The following is a 13,965-nucleotide window of genomic DNA, read 5'->3' on the forward strand; positions in this document are numbered from 1 at the left end:
ATGGCTGATGCTGAGCAGCTCAGGAGGGCCAAGCTGCATGTGGAGAAGGCCATTAAGGTGAGGGGTCTGATTTCACACCGCCCCGAAACGCCATGCGCTTGCATTTTTGCAGCTGTGGCTCAGGAGAGCTGAGCTGGAGCACCGGCTGGGGCAGGCTGAGCTCGCTGCTCTCTCTGCAGGAGAAGAAGATCTTTGCAGTGCAGGGCCCTTACCCCGTCATCCGCCGCCTGCTGCGGGCCCGGGGCTGGGTGGAGAGGAAGCTCCCCCGCAATGGCAAACAGCTGAAGCAGCAGGCTGGCAACCAAAAGAAGCGGCAGGTGGAGAAGAGGGCAAGTGGTGGTGGTGGTGATGGTGATGATGATGATGATGATGATGATGATGAGCTGGGGGAGGCAGTGCTGAACCCACGTGGCCGGGCACAGCCTTCCCTGGGCAGCACAGAGCCCCTGCACCATCAACAGCCACACAATAAGAGGAGCAAGGCAGAAGGGGAAGATGAAGACAAGAAGGAAGAAAAAGAGCAGTGCAGTGAGGACTCTGATGACCTCCATGACCTCATGGTTAGCTGAGAGGGCTAGGGCTGAGCTCTGCCACAGCTTCCCACGCCCTTCCCCAGGGACCCTCAGGGGCAGGGCACAGCCTGGAGCAAGGGACTGGGGCAGGACAGGGGCTCTCTGTCTCACCCCGGCCCACTCCCTCCTGCAGTCCTTCCTGGTGCAGGACCAGGTGCCAAACTTCCTCTGGACCATCTGCCTTAACACCATTGACCAGGAGCTGCTGCAGAGGATTGAGGTGGTGAACCGCTATCCCCGGCTTCACGCCCTTTGCACCAAGGTGGGAGCATGGAGGGGGGCACAAGAGGTGGGGGTGTCCAGCAGGGGCTGACAAGCTTCTCTAAACAGGAGGGGCTGTGCCAAAGCCTGCAAAACTTGTCCTGGTTTGAGCAAGTCGACCTCAACACCTTTTTTCCCCGGTGCTACCGGCTGGGGATCATGGAGGAGCAGGAAGCCTTCATCGGTGAGCTTGGGGCTGTTGTCTCCTGTTGTCCCTCAATGCTCCAGTCTTCCCATGTCCTGTGCAGGACTGGCTAGGGATGATGCCTCCCTCTTGCAGAGGATTTCTGCCTGACGGCAGCTCGCAACCTGCTCAAACTGGCTGTGGAGAAGGTAGGGGACAGGCTGGTGGGGACAGAGCAGCCCCCAAAATCCAACAAGGTGCCAGGTGAGTGCGTGGAGCTGGGTCCGGTGGAGGAGGGTAATGAAATGGGGAGTTCAGGGTTAGGGGCATGTCTGAGGGTTCAGCTTGGAAGCTGACCCTCTGCTCATGGCTGTGGCTTGGGATCCCTTACTCCGTCCGCTGCCCTAGCTCCAAAGGCACCCCTCCCACAGGGAGGCTCAGTGCTTTGGCCCCAAGGCTGGCATAGGAGTCACGTCTCTCACTCCATGCCATCCACGGCATGGCCAGGCTCCCCCCTGTACCCCCACCTGGTGGAGGAGGCCTTGGAGGTCTGTGAGCAGCACCTGGGCGTCCTGGGGCACCAGGACATCGACAGGGAGACCCCGTCGCCCTGCCGGACATGCATCGCCTGGGACCACTTCCTGCAGGAATACTACCATGTGGCACAGTGAGTGCTGAGGGAGACGGGGGCAGGGGGAAATGGTGGCGGGGTCGGTGCTGAGCCCCCTCTGTCCCCCCACAGTGAGGGGGCCAGGCTGGTGCTGAGCAAGGAGCAGCGGGAGCAGTGCCAGGGCGTGCTGCAGCGCCTGGGGGAGCAGCTGCCGCAGCTCGGCATAGAGGGCAACCTCAATGTCTGGATTCTCAAGCCCAGCGCCAAATCCCGCGGCAGGGGTAAGGCTGGGGGAAGCATGGGGCACACACATCCCCACGGAGAAGAGATCCCACCATCACTGTGTTGCCCAGGCATCGTCTGCGCGACGCGGCTGGAGGAGGTGCTGGAGCTGTCGCGGAGCTGCACGGCCCCCGCGGCGCGGGTGTGCGAGTGGGTGGTGCAGAAGTACGTGGAGCAGCCGCTGACCATCTTCGACACCAAATTCGACATCCGGCAATGGTTCGTGGTGACTGACTGGAAGCCGCTGACTGTCTGGTTCTACCGAGACTGCTACCTGCGCTTCTGCTCCCAGCCCTTCTCCCTGCGCCGCTTGGAGCCGTGAGTGCCCCCCCCGCCCCCCTCTGCTCGCACTGCCCAGCCCCCCGGCACCCCCTGACCCAGCCCGCTCTCCCTGCCCAGCGCCAGGCACCTCTGCAACGTCTCCATCCAGAAGCGGTACAAAACATCACAGCCGGATCCCCGCGTGCCCCTCGACAAGATCTGGTCCAACAAGCAGTTCCAGGCATACCTGGCACGGCTGGGGAGGGCGGATGCTTGGCACCGGGTGATGGTGCCTGGCATGAAGGCGGCGATCCTGAGCGCCCTGCGCTGCGCCCAGGACCAGGTGGGCTCCCGCAAGGGCAGCTTTGAGCTCTTCGGGGCTGACTTTCTCATTGGGGAGGACTGCCAGCCCTGGCTGCTGGAGATCAACTCCTGCCCCACCATGAGCCCTTCCTCGGCGGTGACCCGCCGGCTCTGCGCCAATGTCCAGCGGGACACGCTGCGCCTCGTGCTCGACCGCAAGGACAACCCCTCCTGTCCCATTGGTGCCTTTGAGCTCCTCTACAAGGAGGTAGGCTGGGGACTGGGGGCAGCTACACCCCAGACACCCCGAGCCCCCACTCCCCCTTGTGTCTTCCTGCAGGCAGCCATGCCCACATGTCTGCATGTAGGGCTGAAGCTGATGGTCGAAGGCTGTTCCCTGAAGAAGCCCCGGCCGGCTCGATCCCAGGACAAGCCCCCTGCACCCTCAGGGGACAGAGCCACCGAGGTCCCCCGGTCCAGAGCGACACCGGGAAAGCTGTCTCCTCTGGGGCCGTGGAGCAGCTGCTGCCTGCCCAGATCTGACCTTCCAGCACTGCCACAGCCCCCGGACTGCTCTGCTGGGAGCCAGGAGTTGCCATGGTTTCTTCACCTAGTTGGGCAGCCCGAGGAAGCTCAGCACCTGCTCAGTAGCTGTCCCATGGATAGAGTGCCTGGACCATTGACCCAGGGAGCCCCCAGGAGCCCCTGGCAACCCCCAGGCTACTCTGCTGGAGACCAGGAGCTGCCTTGGCTCCTTCACCTGGTGGTCGGGCAGCCCGAGGAAGCTCAGCCCCAGGAAGATCAACCCCAGGCAGCTTTGCCGCTGATCACTAGCTGTCCTCTGGTGCCTCTGCCACCACCCCGGGGACCCACCAGGAGTCCCTGGCGACCTACGGGCAGTTCTGATGGGACCCAGGAGCTGCCATGGCTCCTTGACCTGGTTGGGCAACTCGAGGATGCTCAGGCTCAGGAAGCTCACACCCAGGCAGCTCAGCCCAAGGCAACTCCGCCCTCGATCACTAGCCGTCCCCTGGATAAGTTGCCACCGCTCCAGGGAGCGCGCAGGAGTTCCCGGCGACCCCCGAGATGTTCTGCTGGGAGCCAGGGATTGCCACAGCTGAGTCAGCCGGGTGGGCAGCCCCAGGCTGCTTGGTCCTGCGCAGTTCTGCCCCCGATCAATGCCCGTCCCCCGGTGAGGGGATCTGTGCCACAACCCCGGGGAGCACCCTGGCGACCCGTGGGCTGTGCACCGGCTCCTGCAGGACCTCCAGCCAGGCCAGCACGCCTGCCTGCGCTGTAACAGAGCACCGGGACCCCGGCCCCTGCCTGGGTCTGAAGAAGCCTACGTCAGCTCCCAAGAGGATGCCGAAGACCAGGGACACGCGAACGAGAGGGGGGTACTGCGCCGTGGTACCCACCTCAACCTGCACGCCTGCTTTAACAGACTTTTGTGAGAAGGAGCCTGGCTCGGATCTTCTGTGTGTGGGAGATGTGGACACAGCTGGGGATGAGGCTGGAGGCAGGCACTGGGGCTGCCGGGGCAGCTCCTCTGCTGGGATGCAGAGGAGGCAGGAAAAGCTGCCTCCACTCCTGCCTGCCTGCGGTCGCCCCTGCCGGACAGAGCTGTGGCAGTGGTGACACTGCTGCACCCCGGCACTGGGAAGCAGGTCAGGAACAGGGTGCTGGCAGGGCTGGTGCCTCCTGCAATGCCAGGGGGATGGCAGGAGGAATCCCATCCTTTGTGTGTGCCAAGAAAAGCAGTAGGTGCTTGAGCCTGGCAGCAGATGGGGATTAATGGGCTGGCAAAGGGGAGTCGGGTGGCCACAGAGGTCCCCTGTAGGCATTAAGGCTCCTGGGGCTGCTTGGATGTGCAGGAAAGGAGGGGGGGGGAATGCAAAGGGGGCCCTGGGACAGCACCAGCTCCTGCAGGTTCCTTTTATGACAAGGTAACCCATCTTGTTACAGAATCACAGAATGGGTCAGCTTGGAAGGGATCACAGTGGGTCATCTGGTCCCACCTCCCTGCTCAAGCAGGGTCATCCCAGAGCACACGGCACAGGATTGTGTCCAGACGGTTCTTGAATATCTCCAGAGAGGGACACTCCTTAGTCTGTCTGGGGGATCTGTTCCAGGGTGTGGAGTGAGTTCTTCCTCACAGGTGGAACTAGAACTGCCAGGGCAGCTCCACTGCTGGCAGAGAGCAGAGAGGACCACATGGCTCCCCAGTGCTTGTGCCCTCCAGGCACCAGGCCTGTGCCTGCTCGTGTTGCCTGAGGATGGCCGGGCCAGGCCCCTCCTGCCCCTCTTTGGGCTGGGCAGATGTGACCAGTGCATGATACATCAGCTGCAGAGAAAGACTCTGGTGTTTCTGGCAGAGTTCTGACAGAGATTAGCTGGGAGAGTTCTCTGCTGTTAGAGCCAGTTCCTGAGGCTTCCTCTCTGCAAGAGCCACAAGGTTCTCCTCACTGGGAAACTCCTGCTGCATTAAGGTACAGACCATTTTCTGCTGGCTGCGTTCATCAGGGCCACTGTGAGCAGGTGGAAGAGAACTCGAATGCAAAGGGAAAGAGCGAACCTGGCCAGCAGCAAGGGCCATCTCCTGCATCAGTTTGGATCATGTACCCATAGGCTTGTTGGTGAGTAGCCCCTGAAAAAGTTGTTTGGCAGAGCAAGTACTGAGGGGGGACCATCTTCTGTTGCCATAGGAAATTCTTATGGGCATCATCCTTGTGCCTTCTCATCCATAGAGAGCGGGCTGCAGACTCTCCCAGTCTTCACACGTTGTTCCACAAAAAGAAAGGGAGAAGAGCTGACTTTAATGGTGTTTTGATGTCTACCACTCAATCTCAAAATCCAGTGCTCAGAAAACTTTTTTGCATGACTGGTCAACTCATTCAGGTGCCAGTGGCCCTGAGGAAGAAATAAGAGCAAAGAGAAGGGCTTGGCTGGAGCCAGGAAGAATTTTCCAAGACTCCTCGAGGGTGGCCATGAGGATGTATTTAGAGACTCCCCCTTGTACATCAGAAGTGGAATAGGAGAGTGTCTTGTAAGAAGCAATGACAGCAGCATAGGAAGATTTTAGGGATCTGAGAGCAGGTGTCACAAGGAGAGTCAAAGGATGAAACTCCAGAATTTAAAATGACATCTGCAGAAAGAAGAGTATTGAACAAAGAGCTGGCAGCAAGCTGTGAGAGAGGGAAAGAGACTGTGCTAATGGACTAGTTATGGAAAAGCTGAGTGATCATTTGGAGAATGGTTTTAAAGGGGGCCAAGGGATAGAGAGAGAGACCTTGGTAAGAGAGAGGAAAGCTCCACTCTCCCAAGTGAGAGATCCTTCTAGGAAGCTGAATCAGTTGTGTGCCAGAAAATGTACCTAGAACAAGGAAATTTGCAGGTAGGAGTTCAAACAGATTATTACTGTGACTCAGTCTCTTGAGCTGGGTAACACAAGCAAAAAATAAAGCAAACGGTGCAGAAAAGTTAAGCAGACAGAGAGCAGCAACAAAAAAAGGAAAGGAAAGATGAACTCTGCATGTGTACACAACCTAAGGCCAGAGGAGTTGTATGCTAGTACTGGTTCACAATCAGGCTGTCATCTAACCTTAGTCACACTTTGTGATTTGCCTTTGAAGTTCAAACGCTTGTGAAGCCTTCAAGGATTGTTTCAAACTAACACAAGTGCCTCGGGCTGGCTGCTCTTGCCACCTCAGAGTGCTTCATGTCCTGCTGGCTTCATGCACACACCTAATTCCCTATTTGATCTGTGCCCCTACCCAGGCAGCCCTCACATATCTACCCGATATGCAAACATGCACAATGAGTCCCTTTGTGTGCTTCCTTGTTCCCAAGACTCCCCTAAGCCTCCCTGGACTTTCCCCAGCTTGCCTCTGCTATGGCTGTTCAAGAAGGAAGATGTGATCACAGTTACCTCATGCTAAGCAAACAAGACATCAAATCATCACTTTTATACCACAACAGCTCCAGTAAAAGCCACAAAATAACACACATATAAAAATTCCTCTCTCTTCTGTCCTCAGATTAATCTTACAGGCATCCCACATCCAGTACATGTATTTTTCCCAATTTATCATATATTTCACTAAATATGTATTTATGACTGAAATACAAGAACCTGCTTTTTCCTCCCCCTTTAAACACATTTACTATTCAGCTGGGTTTTTCTGAAAGGCAACTTGCAACACAAATATTGTTCTAGTCCCAGTAATCTGTGTTCATATGCTAATGCAAAACAGACAAAAATTCCACAAAGTGGAATTCTTGGGCTGTTGTGGAGCTAATAAATACATTTACAGCTTAGGACCTTTGAATGGCTCCTGAATAACCCAGCTTTATCAATTGCTTGAGACTGAATCCCAGGAAATTTAGTTTAGCATTACTACTGCCACAAATCTCTTGCCATAGCTCCAAGGAATATCTCATTATAATAACAAATCAGGGAAGAGTTTCAGCAAGAGGAATTGTATTGACTTTAATGGACTGGAGGAAGGAGGATTTCCTCATCCCTAAATAAGGGCTTCACTTCCTACCCCCAAAATTAACTTGACTGGGGAAAGGCTAAATCATGGTGCGTTGGCATTATAAGCCATGGAGACACCCTGGAAGAAAGCAGGGTGGGGGGGAAGTAAAATAAAGTAGCAGAGTATTTGCTGAGTGTGATCTTACAGAAGAATGGGGTGAGTAAATCCTCTTCTACTACCAGCAGTGCCTGTACAACCCGGCAACTCTTCTCCTGTGGCACAGGGATTGTGGGGAAATCAAACACTCTGGAGCTGCTACAGCTGCTACAGCCTGTGACATGCTGCTTACAGGAGAAACAGAGCCCAGGAACCCCAAAGGCAGAAGAGCTGTAGAAACACAGAAAGCAGTCTATAAAAACGGGAATCTGTTAGTTTTGTGCAATGCAGCTCCTACCTGGTGACTAGAGATGCCAGAAGAAGCCTGGCACATCACAGAGAATTGCTGTTGTGCTGTGCAGCTATTACACAGGACCAACAGAAACATTCACATGAGCCAGAAGTAGCTTCAAATTGCCTATTAATTCTGGATGCCTGTCAGCAGTTGTTATCTGATGGGCCAGCGTGAGCTGGCATCTTCTACAGAGGAAAAAAGAAATCAAATATAACCATTACTTAAAAGAAATAGTTAAAGAGTTATTTCATCATGACTTTCATCCCCTTGTGCCTTTTAGCCCCCCCTTCACAATGCCTGATTCCTCCTGGGAGCACTCCCCTCTCAGCTTGCTGGAGCTGCTTGGCCCTGTTCTCCCCACACCATTTTCCCCATCCCAGCCCAGGGGGTCACACCTAAAGGTTCAGGGCCCCCCTCCCAGCTGGCTTGGCTTGAGCTGCCTGTGAATTGCCAGGAGCTGGGGGTATCCCCTCCCAGCCCGAACATTCAATGCTTTCTCCTTGTCACTGTGTGACTCTGAAAGCTTTAAAGCTTTCCTGGGTGAACAGATTTTAATTTATCGGTAAACAAGGAATATTCCCCTTCTGGCAGTCAAACCTCTGTGTACTGACAGGCACCATCCGCATTTGAAACACTGATTTGCATCTCTTTATAAGTGAGTTTGCTGAGGCCAGGCTTGTGCAGTGTGCTTTCAGTGTGGAAGGAAGCTTTACCTGAATATAAAAACATTCAGGGAAAATGAATTTCAGAGATTCATGTTGCTCTGCTTACAGAAACCAATTTTAATGTGACCCTTCAGCAGTCACAGCAAGATCTGAAAAATGCTGAAATATGGTCCTTTTAAATAAAATTTTCATGGAGTATGTAATCAAAACATAAACTGACCATTTTCTGTCAGGCTCAAGATAGGGTTATAATATAAAAAACCAAAACCAAACCCAAAAAGAGAGAGAAAAAAAAAAAGAAACTTCATCTTTAATATCTCTGTTCTAACAGACTTTCGAGACTTACCATCAATAGTTTTCACTAAAATGAATAACAGCAAATGTGTGGGATTTGGGCAGTTCTGTTTCCTTGACTATTTGCATGCTTATCCAGTCAGGGAAGACAAAACAATTGCTTGTGACAGGTCTGACCCATCACCACCAAATGCCTCAGTTGCAAGGCTGAATGTTAACTACTGTCTGTTTACAGGGAATGCTTGCAGCAGTCTCAGGGGCTTGGAGAGGTTGGATCACTCCAAATGGTGACAGAACCATTGGCAGAAGACAGGGTTTGGTGTAAATCCCCACTGATGAGCTCTTTTTGCTTTGGTCCTGGTGCTCACTGGGGAGCCTTGGGGTGCCATTACACATGTGCTGGGAGCGGGGTAAAGCAAGATCCTTGCTAGACTCCTAGATTTAAAATCCTGCCTGAACCTTCAGAAGAGTTTTCTGAGATGTCATAAACACCATTCAATCCCACATGCCTCCCAGTTCATTTATCTCACACTCTGTACCCTGGGGCCTGGCTTGGTACCATGGAGAACACACCTGAGAGACTCTCCGCAGCCCTGTCTTCAGTTTATCTTCAGCCACTGACATTTGCAGTCTGAAACTCAACTGCAGCAAGAAACTGTACTAAAGGGGGTCCTGAGTCCAGTTCTGGTATGGAGCTCGTGATCCATCTGCTTGGGAATCTTGTGTTAAAAAGGCACGAAAAAACCACAACTATGTAGGTCAAGCTTTAGTATCACATCTCATTGCCTGCCTCTCCTTCATGCTTTGAAGGGCTGCCCATTCCCTCCCTGCACCTCCCTTCCTCCTAATCAGGAGCACTGCAAAGGCCTCCTAAAAAAGCGTGGAAGAAGGAGAAGGAAGGATGGCACCCTGGCAAGAACCATCATGGCACAGCAATGCAAAAAGACCGTTCTTTAGTAGTAAAAAGATGCCTTGTAATTCTTTGTAAAAGGCGTACACTACAGCAGCTGAGACACCAGTACTATTTCACTGTGTTCTCTGCCCAGGGTCCTGACAACATTCAGAAATTTGCCTGGAAGCAATAAACTACGCCAAAAAAATTACAGCACAAGTGAAAGGCACAATTGAAAGTCACATCCAACCAGGCAAGACACGGTGCCACAGTGCTGGGGAATATTTTAGGCTATTTAATCCTTCAAATACATTCCACATATCTACCTGCAAGTCTTCAGCAGGCAGCTTTGCTTCAGTGAGGGGTTCACTCTGAAGAAAAGCAAATGTTGGCGCCTTCCTTCCACTGGAGCTTCTAATAACATCAAGTTAAATAATTATTTAACACTAATAATTGCAATACAACGCAAATAATTGGATCCCTAACAATCCTGTTTTGGGGAGGCTGGAACAGCAACTATCTCCCCCATGCATAAAGCTGAACGAACTTGGTGAGGAAATCACCTGTGTTTGAGGTCTGCTCCTGGGGGCTGGGAGCACGGTGGTGGCAACGGCACGGGGGGCAAAAAGGACAGTTTGCCCGCATGCCACGAATAAAAGTCACTGTCAGGGGAGAGATCCCTCCACAAGGCTTTTCCCTTGGCTGAGCAAGAGGGACCCAGCATTTTGCATGCTCTATTTTCTTTCCAGCCCAGAGCAGGACTTGGGGCACAGACATCAATCTGAGCTGCTTTTCGCCTTCCTTGCAAATATTTATCTGCTACATTTTCCTTCTGCCAGGCAGCTGACAGGAGAGAGGTCCTGGTGCAGAGCACAGGCCAGAAGGACAGAACGCTGCATTCCTCCAACACAGCAGCGGTGCAGGGCCGACCCTCGGCACTTCCCGGCTGGCGAGGATTCGGGCAACACGCACCCACCTCTGCCCCCACCCACCACCCGCAGGCTGCTCACGCGAATGGAGTGGAGGAAGATTTTTCTCCCTGTTTCTGGCCACTGCTGCAGGATTTTCGCAGCAATGTTTTCTTCCGATCTCTGCTGCCCTCTGGTGATGCGTAGCCGAGGCAGAAAGGAGAACCCTTCTGAGGAGCCAAATCCTCAGGTTTTGCAGCAAAATCTCACTCTCACCCTCATTAAAACCCCAACATAGGCACAGCTGATTTGAGTCTTCTTTGTCCCCAGCACAGACCCTGTGTCACTCGGTGAAGGGTTTCTTGTCTAATAGCACCACGGGGAATTCACTGAGAAGTTAATTCATCCTTTTTGCCTCACATCAGGTCAATACTGGTTTAATCAATTTACAGACGTCAGTATTAATTCAAAAAATTAAAAAAGATAGGATGAGGGTTAAAGACACTTGAATTTCTCTCTGCTTTAGGAGTCATTCTGACAAACTTAGCCCTGCCACAACACTGCTGCTTACAGCCCCACATTTAGATCAGGCATCTATTTCGCATTAACAATTTAGGGAAGGGGCTACCTCTCACAGGGTCTTGCCCAGACCCTGTGTGCAGGGCTCTGGGGAAGAACGCAGGGGAGGATATTCTCTAATCCCTGCCTGATGTGCTTTCCAAATAAGTTAAGACAAAAGCTGCCTTTCTTTCAGAGATAAAGCTGTGACAAGCAAGCAGGGATGGACTCAGACTGGTACATATTCCAACAGGCTTCATTTTCTCCCAAGCTCCGCTGTTCCCATCACTTGCTGCAAAACAGATATTTAAACTATGCACAGACTGCTCTGCCTCTGCTGCATGCGCTGAGAGGAGAGAAAAAAAAACATTAGGCAGGCTCCTGGCTGAAGAGGCAGACCTGCTTTGAGCCTGCTCCTCTGCTGCCTCCCAGCATCTGCATGGCTTAGCGGTGCTCCACCGGGCCCGGAGGGAAATGCTTCCCTGAAGCACCCACCAGAGAGCTGAAAAGTGCCAGCAGGCTATTCCTATGCTGCTCCACTTGGTCACGGTAGGGAGGCAATGCAACCCTGTAGATAACACACCGACCCAGAAATCCAGACCCTTGTTTCTCTGCTGCATCTCTAGGAATGGTTGCTCCATTCCTCGATGCTTGAATTTCCGCCTCTGCAAAGCGAGGGCATAATTTCCACTGTAAAGCAGCGTGAGAGCTGTTGGTAACAAGATTTATGATTATTGAGGAGTTATTTAGTACAGCTTTTAGATCCTGCTCCATTGATTTTGCTACACAGACTCCGTGGCTCCTGCTGCTATTACCGGTTAACTCACACCGGCCCTCCGGTACCTTCTGGCCGTGGTGTTTCTGGAGGAGGATCTTGGCATTTAGAGCTGCAGAGAGAGGAGCATCAGCCATGATCACCACGGGAGTTACAGTCTAAATTAGATCTTGAATATAACCTTGTTTCTTTCTTTTTGTGTTATCCCCTTGGAACGGGTGCTTGCAACAAGCATAAACCACAACCACCAGTGTCATACATAACTCATGTGATACTTAAGAGGGTGAAAAGCCCTATGAAAAGTAAGAGGTCAATGTAGCTTCTAAAGTAGGTTATTTCTCATCAGTCCTGTTGCTTCTATGACTTGTGGCCCATTCAACACCCCTTGTGAGCTCTGCTGCCCTGTGCTGTCCCGCTCAGCGGTCCCAGGGAAGTGATGAGTTATGCAGGGGAGGGTTTCTCTGAGCTGATGCATATTTTGATCCTTAATGGGTCATTTTAAACAACTGTGCTGCAGGGCAAAGAGAAGTGCCTTGTCCAGGTTATGGTGTTTGGGTTTAGGTGTTTTAATAGCAGGTAAATGCACCTTCTGCCTCCAAGACTCTTCTAGGTTATTTGGATACCAACAAGCAATTTTCCCCTTCAGTAAAATCTATACCCTTTGGCTCAGTGGGATTAACAACCAATAATTAAAAAAAAATTAAAAAGCAAGCCAATGTGTCAGAAGCAGACTGCCTGAACATTCTTTGTGTGTGGATGTGTCTGAGCACATGAGGGACAAGGGCCTGAGTCACGGCAGGGGAAGGTCTCAGGAAGCCCATGTCAACATCATTCAGCAGCACCTGTGCTTTATTTATGCAGTTGTCATTTGGCCACAGTCACAAAACCAAGTCTCCCTTCAAGGAGCTGAGCTTCCAGTTTGTGGTTCAGTATGAAACAGCACAAACTCAGGGTCAGCGTTGCCTGTGCTTTGCCTCCCTGGTCCCCCATATCTGAATTAAAATGGGTAGGTTGGGAGGCAGTGCTGCAGGATTCTCCATTTCCTCATCCTAGCAGAGTCAGCAAGTTACCCCCTAATTCATCATCCTACCCTACAGCTGCTTTTAAACTCAAATCAAAACCCAAACAGGAGGTCAGTACTCCACTTCAAGACCCAAAAGCCAGGTTTCCATTCAAACACTTGTTTTACCCCATTCGAAAAGCCACACTGGGCGGATGGTGTCTGCAGAAAGGAGACATTAAAATGCCTTCACCATGAGGGGAGTTTGTGGACATTGGAGCCTCTCTACAGCACCACTGGGCCCTTTGCTGTTCAGGATGCAAATAATCATCACTGAACTGCACTGACAGATTTGGATTTTCATTTACTTGGAGAGAATGGTCAGTTCTTAATAAGGTAATTAAAGGTCCTCTTTAATAAACCAGTACAAGACATTTTATGTCTCCCGGCTAGTGCCCAATGTAACTGAAGTCCAGATAAACGCACTGACAAAGAAACATCCATTTTTATCTAATGTTTATTGACCAGCTTTTAAAAGCAGTAGGCTGCTGCAGGAATCCTCCTGAGAACTCCCTGCTGCTGTGCTGCTGGGGGCTGGCTCCACATTTTGGCTCGCTCCGCTCTGCCGGCATTCAGCGAGCGCCTTCACAGCCTCCCCTCTCTCCAGTGAGAGATCGGAGCTTCTCCAGCTTTCCACCTTCTGCTTCCATCCCTTACTGCGACAGCGGCTAAGAGCTCAGTGTGAGCCAGCCTGCCTGGAAACACACAGAAAGGCTCGGCTTATCGCCGCTGAAACACAGTACTCTGCGCTCCTCATTAGGGTGCTGTGCTAATTAATATATCAGAGGGGGCTGTCAGGAGCGCACGCCAATTAGCTGCCAGCCCAGCGGAGAGCGGCTGGGGGGAAGAGTGGTGCTGGAGCTGGTTTCTTTATTTAACTCCAGATCTTTTTGCCTCCCTACAGCAGCAGCTTTCTGCCTGCACTTCTCTAACGTTCTCTGTCACAGCCCCAGGCACCACAACAACTTTGATTTCTTAAAGACAGACACAAACTATATTTGTACTGAATTATTTTTACCCATAGATATCACAGATGTGAAGACAGTACAAGAAATGAGAGTGTCTTAAAACCAACCTGCCACACTCAGCCCCAGCATGTCAAGATGCTTGTGAATAATTTGGAGATTTCAGGTCAACCAAAAGGCTGACAAATTATATCCATGAGGATCTCTTTCTGAATTTTTAGTGTAGCTGGATGGCAAAAGCACAGTGGCCTCTCTCCTGCTGTCATTTTTGCTGGAAAACAGTTTCTCGGTTTCTGCTATCTGCTCTCATCCTTCTTTTGACTTTGCTTTATCCCTCATGCCCTCTGCCTCATCACAACAACTGAAATCTATTTGGCCTGCCTTGTTTCACCTCTTTTCTGCATCTGTCCTGCTCCCAGGCTGCACCTCATCCTGGCTTCCCCTTCTGTTTCCCGAACAGGCACTGTGCTGGTTTTCTCCTCCACTCTAAGTGGTGTTTCCGCTAC

At 52.0% G+C, this 13,965-nt stretch overlaps 1 protein-coding gene across 1 annotated transcript; it reads left to right on the top strand.

Moving 5' to 3' along the window:
* On the top strand, positions 1-3,713 carry LOC309586213 (tubulin monoglycylase TTLL3-like; the record flags this gene model as incomplete). Its single annotated transcript, XM_082302835.1, has 9 exons — positions 1-57; positions 180-329; positions 706-834; positions 903-1,017; positions 1,114-1,221; positions 1,465-1,624; positions 1,700-2,167; positions 2,249-2,681; positions 2,754-3,713. The coding sequence occupies 9 exons, from the start codon at positions 1-3 to the stop codon at positions 3,711-3,713; spliced, it is 2,580 nt and encodes an 859-aa protein (XP_082158961.1).
* Positions 3,714-13,965: the final 10,252 nt, after the last annotated feature.

Source organism: Coloeus monedula, assembly GCF_965178545.1.
Source record: "Coloeus monedula genome assembly, chromosome: 2".
Lineage (NCBI taxonomy): Eukaryota > Metazoa > Chordata > Aves > Passeriformes > Corvidae > Coloeus > Coloeus monedula.